General features: G+C 44.3%; 1 protein-coding gene across 1 annotated transcript in view; it reads left to right on the top strand.

Moving 5' to 3' along the window:
• F2rl1 (F2R like trypsin receptor 1) overlaps positions 1 to 6,543 on the top strand; it is a 13,940-nt gene extending 7,397 nt beyond the window's left edge. The window contains exon 2 of the mRNA XM_021180982.1: positions 3,958 to 6,543. Within this exon, the coding sequence (XP_021036641.1) occupies positions 3,958 to 5,066 (1,109 nt within the window). The 3' untranslated portion in view covers positions 5,067 to 6,543. The remainder of the gene's footprint in view (positions 1 to 3,957) is intronic.
• Positions 6,544 to 8,906: the final 2,363 nt, after the last annotated feature.

Raw genomic sequence — 8,906 nt, 5'->3', positions numbered from 1 at the left:
CCCAATCCCCTACCCACCCACTCCCCCTTTTGGCCCTGGGGTTCCCCTGTACTGGGGCATATAAAGTTTGCAAGTCCAATGGGCCTCTCTTTGCAGTGATGGCCGACTAGGCCATCTTTTGATACATATGCAGCTAGAGACAAGAGCTCTGGGGTACTGGTTAGTTCATATTGTTGTTCCACCTATAGGGTCTAGTTCCTGCCGCCATGCCTGCAGCTTGCGGCCCGGTCTCCCCACCATGACCCACCCTGAGTGTTCCAGAACTGTAGGCCCAAATAACATTTTCCTTCTGAAAATTGTCTTGCTCATAATATTTTGTCATAGGAACAGAAAACTAACCACCAATACACGTAGCGGGTTGTTTCAGGCCTGGATGCCTTTGCGGATGAGTGGGGTCCCCAGAGCACTGGCCCACTGCTCACGGGTCCTCTGGGCAGCTGTGGAGGATTTACAAAGCCTTTTTATTTTAAATCCCTCTAAAGGGCTGGCAGAACATGTTGACATTGATACAGGTGACTGTGTTAATTTTTGAAGGAGGAGCTAATTGAAGAAAGTAACTTTTAGTGTGTTAAATTTAGTTTTAGATATTCTGCTTGAGGAAATGTGTGAGTAGAATCCATGCAAATTGGGCAGATCTCTGTGCAGTCTAACATGTAGTACCAGTTAGGTGTGGTGAGGGATAGCAAGCAAACTCATGGCTTCTGGTAATGAACTAATTTTTCCCACATAACAACTGTTTAACTTTAGGACGCACACTTAGTTACTGATTTGTGCCTTAGCTTCTTCATCTATAAAATGAGGCAAAATAGCATGAGCTGCCTTGTCGGGTTTGTGGTGAATGTGGTACAGGTGCCTTGCATATAGTGCAGACCGTAGTTTCAGACCCGCAGTGAGTCAGTACTAATCTCTACGATGGCACCCATGGTCCTGTAATTTGTTGTGGTTCTATGTGTGGCTTCTGGCATTCGGTGTTCCAGTCCAACGTCCTGTAGAAATGCGTAGTGGAGCGGTGGCTTTGGATCCCCCCTCAGTTCTTCCGTGGATGTGGGTAGCTGAGCATTGTAATCCAGAGGATGTCAGGGCTGGGCCAGGGGCTGCGTTAAAGACACCTTCACTCCTAGATAGGTTTCCTTGCAGCTGTTGAGTCTGCAAACACATCATTACTGTTTCCTTGAGCTGCTTCAATGTTAGTCAGTCCTGGTTCTGGCTTGAAAAAACACTCCAGGGAACCAACATGCATTCTGTATAGAAGGGTATTTTGTGCAATATTCCATTATGGATCTATGTACTAAGTAAGTATTGGGTTACCGTGCAGAACATATTCTTCATGGAGTTACCTAATTCAGTATCTGAAGAACATTGTAATATTCAGGAGTAATCTTTCTTGAGACATGTATCCCAGGCTGGCCTCAAACTCACTATGTAGCTGTGGGCACCCTTGGATTTACAATTATCCTGCCTCTACCTCCTGAGACCTGGGGTTACAGTGTCTGGTACACAATAGGCAAACACTCTACCAATTGAGCTACATTCCCCACCTCCTTAGGAATATTTGTTTTAATTTTTTAATTAATTAACTAGAGATGGGAGCTCTATATAGCCCTGGCTGGTCTGGAATTCTATAATTCTATCAGGCTGGCCTCAAAATCATAGAGGTCTATTTGCCTCTGCCTCCAAAGTCCCATATTAAAGGCATATGCCACTACACCTGGCTTTGTTTTAAAATTGTTAAGTGATTTATGTATTTTATGAATGAGTAGTCTATTTGCATGGCACCTGCATGCCAGAAGAGGGTATCAGAACTTACTATAGATGGCTGTGAGCCACCATGTGGTTGCTGAGAATTGAATTCAGGACCTCTGGAAGAGCAGCTGGTCCTCTTAACTGATGAGCCCTCTCTCCAGCCCTTGTTTTAATTTTTTCTTTTAATATTATTTAATATATGAGTGCTCTGCTGCATATACATCTGCAGACCAGAAAGAGCATCAGATCCCATTACAGATGGTCATGAGCCACCATGCGGTTGTTGGGAATTGAACTAAGGACCTCTGGAAGAACCAGTGCTCTTGACCGCTGAACCATCTCTCCAGCTTTCTGCCCCCATTTTAATTTTTAAAAAGTGCTCTTTTTGGACAGTTATAGAAGAAATAGAAACAATACATATGTTTACGTGAAATGTGTTTATTTTCCTAAGGCCACTGTGATGACCAGAGCTATAAAACAACAGATGTTACTCTCTTGGTTCTGAGGTGAGGGGTCAGGAATGAAAGTGGTGGGGGAGAGAGAATCTGCCTATCTCCAGCATCCGGTCGGGTGCTGCCATCTTTGGTGCCCCTTGGCACAGTGCCAGCCTTTGTTCCCATTGTCCATCATGTTGTTGACTCTGCTGTTTTCTCCTTTTCTGTCCCCAGCTTCCCTCTGTCTTGTTAAAAGACCATTGTCGTTGGCCCGAGGGCCTGACTGGAGAACCAGGATAGTGTTGTTAAATTGTGCCTTAGGGTTGCAAAGACCCTTGTCTACTGGGGATTAGGGCTTGAACACCTTCTTTTTTGGGTAGGGAGCATCTTTATTTTTCTACAGTGGGTGGAAAGGGAACTGCTGGTCTCTGTAACCTCCAGTGCTTCTCCCATTATCCCTATGTCAGTGCTATGTGGTGAAGCCTACAGAAGCGAACGGTCCTGTAGAACCTGAGTCTGGAACCAGAAGCGGATCAGATAACTGAGCACACAATATATTAGAGAAAGTCAGAAGAGGTATACTGTCTTCCTTGTCAACGTGAACAATGGTCAGGTGTTTCCAGACGGTAGAGGCCCCAGTCTCATCATTAAAGTTAAATTCTTTAGTGTCCACCCTTCCTCCTTCAGGTCTGTGAGGGAATACAGGATGGGGTAGGATGAAGACTGGGCTTGCCAGTCACTGCTTGGTAGGGTTGTTCTGTTTCGCTTTGCTTTGGATGGAATCTCACTATGTCACCCAGGCTGGTCTCAGATTCCTTAAGCTAAAACAATCCTTTCACCTCAGCTTTCCAAATAGCTGAGACTATAGGCACATCCTACCACACCCAGGGTTATTTGTGGTTTTGAATTTTCAATTCATGGTATGAAGGAAGCATCCTAAGTTAAAGCTTGCTGTTACACGCTCAAAAGTCAGAGCACATTTGGTCCTGATGCTAAAAGGCTTGCCTGCCAACTGAGCTCAGTGGGAGGATGTTTATGAAGCCAGCAGAGAGATGGAGAATGCCTACCCATTATAGTATTTCTTGTGGGCGGACAAGGGAATGCCTCCTGGTTCTGGAATCTCCCTAGGCTGGCCCCTGGGGCAGGGTGTGGTTGACAGCTAGGTTAAATCTTGGCTTAAGGCTAGAGTAGGATAGACAACAACCAGAAAATGAGAACCAAGACAGCTGATGGCAAGACAAGGCTGCCTTACTCACCAAAAACTCGGGAAGAGTTACCACACAATCCTAGACTGATCTATCTATCTATCTATCTATCTATCTATCTATCTATCTATCTATCTATCTATCTATCTACCTATCTATCATCCATCTATCTGTCTTTACTAACTGACCAATCAAAGACTGCTGGTGGTTGTGTGATTAAATAAAAGAACTAGTGAGTATAGCTACTTAAAGAAAATAAAATGAAACCCTGTCAGTCTTAAGATTTCTAGAAGTCACTTTCCTATACGGAACCCAAAACTCTCACTGTTAATGTTAATGAAATACCATTGCCGGGGCAAAGATGTAGCTCAGTGGTAAAATACTTGCCAGCACACACAAGAATTAGACTTCAACCGTCACCTGTGTAGGACGGTCGGTCACTGAAAGAGAATATTGTCCGCAATACTCTAATGACATCTGTCTGTGTTCATCTGAAATGTTCCATTTAAAACACAGCAGCCTTACTGTTGGACCATTTATCTCAGTAATGACTCTGCCCTGCTTTCTTTGTACAGGACGCAACAACAGTAAAGGAAGAAGTCTTATTGGCAGATTGGAAACCCAGCCTCCAATCACTGGGAAAGGGGTTCCGGTAGAACCAGGCTTTTCCATCGATGAGTTCTCTGCGTCCATTCTCACCGGGAAGCTGACCACTGTCTTTCTTCCGGTCGTCTACATTATTGTGTTTGTGATTGGTTTGCCCAGTAATGGCATGGCCCTCTGGATCTTCCTTTTCCGAACGAAGAAGAAACACCCCGCTGTGATTTACATGGCCAACCTGGCCTTGGCTGACCTCCTCTCTGTCATCTGGTTCCCTCTGAAGATCTCCTACCACCTACATGGCAACAACTGGGTCTACGGGGAGGCCCTGTGCAAGGTGCTCATTGGCTTTTTCTATGGTAACATGTATTGCTCCATCCTCTTCATGACCTGCCTCAGCGTGCAGAGGTACTGGGTGATCGTGAACCCCATGGGACACCCCAGGAAGAAGGCAAACATCGCCGTTGGCGTCTCCTTGGCAATCTGGCTCCTGATTTTTCTGGTCACCATCCCTTTGTATGTCATGAAGCAGACCATCTACATTCCAGCCTTGAACATCACCACCTGTCACGATGTGCTGCCTGAGGAGGTATTGGTGGGGGACATGTTCAATTACTTCCTCTCATTGGCCATTGGAGTCTTCTTGTTCCCGGCCCTCCTTACTGCATCTGCCTACGTGCTCATGATCAAGACGCTCCGCTCTTCTGCTATGGATGAACACTCAGAGAAGAAAAGGCAGAGGGCTATCCGACTCATCATCACCGTGCTGGCCATGTACTTCATCTGCTTTGCTCCAAGCAACTTTCTGCTCGTAGTGCATTACTTCCTAATCAAAACCCAGAGGCAGAGCCACGTCTACGCCCTCTACCTCGTCGCCCTCTGCCTGTCGACCCTCAACAGCTGCATAGACCCCTTTGTCTATTACTTTGTCTCAAAAGATTTCAGGGATCACGCCCGAAATGCGCTCCTCTGCCGAAGTGTCCGCACTGTGAATCGCATGCAAATCTCGCTCACCTCCAACAAGTTCTCCAGGAAGTCCAGCTCCTACTCTTCAAGCTCAACCAGTGTTAAAACCTCCTACTGAGCTGTACCTGAGGATGTCAAGCCTGCTTGATGATGATGATGATGATGATGATGGTGTGTGTGTGTGTGTATGTGTGTGTGTGTGCATGTGTGCACGCGTGTGTGAGTGCGTGGTAGGGATGCACCAACATGCATGGGGCTGTCATTTCCTATCCAAGCTGCCGGACTCTGCACCAATCACAAGCATGCAGCTCTCCTCAGAATTGCCAGAAGTCTCCTTCTTTGCATGAGAACAGTCTTCCACTATGATGAAAAGCATCAGTATCAGGAAACTGAACGAACTGAGAGGAGCATGTTTTGTGGAAATGAAGAGAAGATGGAGGTTCGGTGACTTGCAAAAACAAACAAACAAACAAACAAACAACAGCAACAAACTACACCTGGAAGAAGGCTAGGACTCTGAAATGCTTCCTTTTCCATCAGGAGTCCATCACGGCGTTGTCAGGACCTGAGGCCCTGGTACAGCTTCAGTCCAGTTGATTGACTTTACAGAGCTGAGAGAGGAGTCTGTGAACGAGGCTCCTGGCCAGCATCCTAACCGGTTAACAGTGGCCTTGCAGGACAATAGGATTCAGATGACTGGAGTTACATTCTCACACCATTTCATCAGAACTATTGGGAATCTTGATCAATGTGCAGGTCCCTTAGCGTCCGTAACCCTGGGAGCTCAGACACAAGGGGTGGGGGTGGGGGTGAGGCTCTACAAACCTTAGTGATGACTGCAGACACAGAACCATAGAGCTGAGCCTGCTTCTGCTTGCCAGGGCACCACCGTAATGTTGGCAAAGAAAAACCAACAGCAGTGTTTTGAGCCTCTTTTTTTGGTCAGTTTATGATGAATTTGCCTATTGGTTTATTGGGATTTTCAGTTCCTTTATTACTTGGTTTTAATTTTGTATGTTTATTAGTCAAGAAAAAGAAGATGAGGATCTTAAACATGTAAATAAAAAATTTGTCTTTTTTTTGTTTTGTTTTGTTTTGTTTTTTTTGTTTTTAACTTGGGCCAACTGCAAATACTGCTTAGTTGTTTTTTTTTTTTCTAACTTAATTTTTAACTACATCATGTGAACTTAAGACATTTTCACGATAAAGCATTACTGTAGTGTCAGTTCCCTTCATCCTCGATCATATTCCTTCCCATGAAGCAGGGCCTTTCCCCTCCCCTCTCCCCCTTTGCCGTTTCCCTCCCCACCAAATAGTCCCCTGTCTGCTTTCAGCTACCAGTTAGTATTTTATAAAAACAGATCGTTGGAATATTTATTATCAGTTTTGTTCACTAATGTTATCAGTTTTGTTCACTAATTTGTCCAATAATGGAATTAACGTCTTCTCATCTGTTTGAGAAAGATCTGTAACAAGGGGCCATTGCAGGGCTACATGGCTCCAGGCTTACTTTATATACTGCCTGTATTTGTGGCTTTAAAAAAATGACCTTGTTATATGAATGCTTTATAAATAAATAATGCATGAACTTTTTTTAAAAAAAAAAAACAAGTTCTTTCAGGCTGTGTGTTTGTATGAAGGGGGGGAGAGAAGTGGGGAGGGGAGGAGGAGGGGGGAATCCTGCTGTTCTAGATGCAGTGATCTGATGCTCACCCCACTCTGTCTGTTCTTTTCTTTTCTTTCTTTCTTCCTTCCTTCCTTCCTTCCTTCCTTCCTTCCTTCCTTCCTTCCTTACTTTCTTTCTTTCTTTCTTTCTTTCTTTCTTTCTTTCAATTTTAAACTGTGTGATGCTCACTCTACCCCTTTCCTTCCTTCCTTCCTTCCTTCCTTCCTTCCTTCCTTCCTTCCCCCCCCCCCCCCCCATACAACACTAGGAATCTATACCTGGCCTTGTGAATTTACACTTTTTCTCACACTAGTTTTTCAAATAAAGTGTAGTTCCTGTTGTTCTGCCACGACTACCTTTCATTAATTGTTATGTTTAAAGTTGTTTTCTCTGAATTTCTACAACTTGGACATCCATTTTTAAAGGTTATAGACCCTTTAATAGTCTGGACATATTACAATGAATATATTCCCTCCTGCATGGCACCTTGACTTAGGCTAACTCACGTGATTTTTTTTTCCTTTTTGACTATTTCAGCATTATTGCTTTGTACATCTGTGTGTAGACATCATTGGCATTTACTTTACTTTTATTGAGACGGGTTTCATTATATTGCCCTGAAACTTGCTATGTACACCAAGCTGACCCGTTCAACTCCTAGAGATCTGCTGGCCTCTGCCTCCGGAGTGCTGGGATTAACTGTATGTATGCACCATCACAGCTGGATCTTTGAGGATGTTTGTGAAGGCTGTATTTCTGGAATAGAATGGTCAGCTGAAAAGGTGTGTGTCTAGGGGGGCCTGGAGAGATGGCTCCCTAGTTAAGAGCATTTGTTTCTTTTCCAGAGGACCTTGGTTCAGTTCTGCTGTTCTAGACAGCAGTTCTAAGCACCATGGTAGTAATGGCTTACAAACCATCCTTAACTCCGGTTCCAGGGCGCTTGATGGTCTCTCTGACCACTGGAGGCATTCAGCGTGCATTTGGCTCTCTCTCTCTCTCTCTCTCTCTCTCTCTCTCTCTCTCTCTCTCACACACACACACACACACACACATTAAATAAAAACAACTAAATCTTAAAAGAAGTTACATATCTGTTGTGGGGTGTGCTACCAGCCTTTTGAAATTTTGCTGGTCAGATTTGATACCTCTCTGTACTCAAGCGTCACTGTGTAGCAGTTGCAGTACAGGCCTGATCTATGCTGAAGCTTGGCTCTGCCACATAGCTCTCTGAGAGCGTTGCTTGTGAGGATAATTACATCTTTCATGTAAGGCTTTGGGGATGAGCTACTGGGCACATTTCTGTATTCCCAAGTTGTGCATAGCATATCACTAGTCTCCTCATTCCCAAGGCTTGGTCTTCTGTAGATCAGTTACCCAAAGTCAAACTGCTTTGAAAATACTACATGGGAATTTGTCCATTCTAAAATGTGCGTGTTCTGAGTAAGGCAGGGCTGGTGTGTGGTGAGTCTTTGCCTGGAATTTCCAGGATGTTTGCCACTATCCAGCTGTGTTTTGGTTATCAGATCTGCTGTGGGCTATCAAAGTGGGTGTCTCAGTCCTTGTATTCAGGTTGTGTATTCTTGAACCCAAGGAGAGAGCATCTGAAAAGAGTATCTGAAAAGGGAGACAAGAAGTGCTGAGACCACATTCATGTAACTCCTTTTGGGGACATTGTGATTGTTTTGTTTTTAAGTTGTTGTTACTCTCTTCCTGTGTTTTATAAGTAGAATTTTATCACAGGTATGCGTTTTGGGGAGCATGCACATGCAGGGGTCCGTGGGCCCACGGTTGTTTGCTGGGGATCTTGGAATGTATCCCCTAAGGGTAAGGGTTTTCTGAGATTGGATCTATGGTACTAGTAAGAAATGAAGAGAAAGACGAGATAAAAAAAGTCCAGAGAGCCTCCACATGTCATCTATAAATTTGTTCAGTGGTAAAAAGCTTTTCTGGTATTTGCCATTTATTAGTCATTTTTTATAATATATGCTGATTCTGTTTTTAAAAAATCAAATAGCTGAGCTGGAGAGACGGTTCAGTGGTTAAGAGCAGGGGCTGGTCTTTCAGAGGTCCTGAGTTCAATTCCCAGCAACCCCATGGTAACTCACAACCATCTATACAGGGATCTAGTGTCCTCTTCTGGTATGTGGGTGTACATGCAGCATAGAACTCATATATAAGATAAATAAATGACATAAACAACAATAAGTAAATTGAACTGGTGGCCAAGTGTGGTGGTGCACACTTCTAATTCCAGCACTGAGGAGGCAGAGGCAGGCAGATCGCTGAGTGCAA

Source organism: Mus caroli, chromosome 13, assembly GCF_900094665.2.
Source record: "Mus caroli chromosome 13, CAROLI_EIJ_v1.1, whole genome shotgun sequence".
NCBI lineage: Eukaryota > Metazoa > Chordata > Mammalia > Rodentia > Muridae > Mus > Mus caroli.
This window is presented reverse-complemented; position numbering and strand designations above follow the sequence as displayed.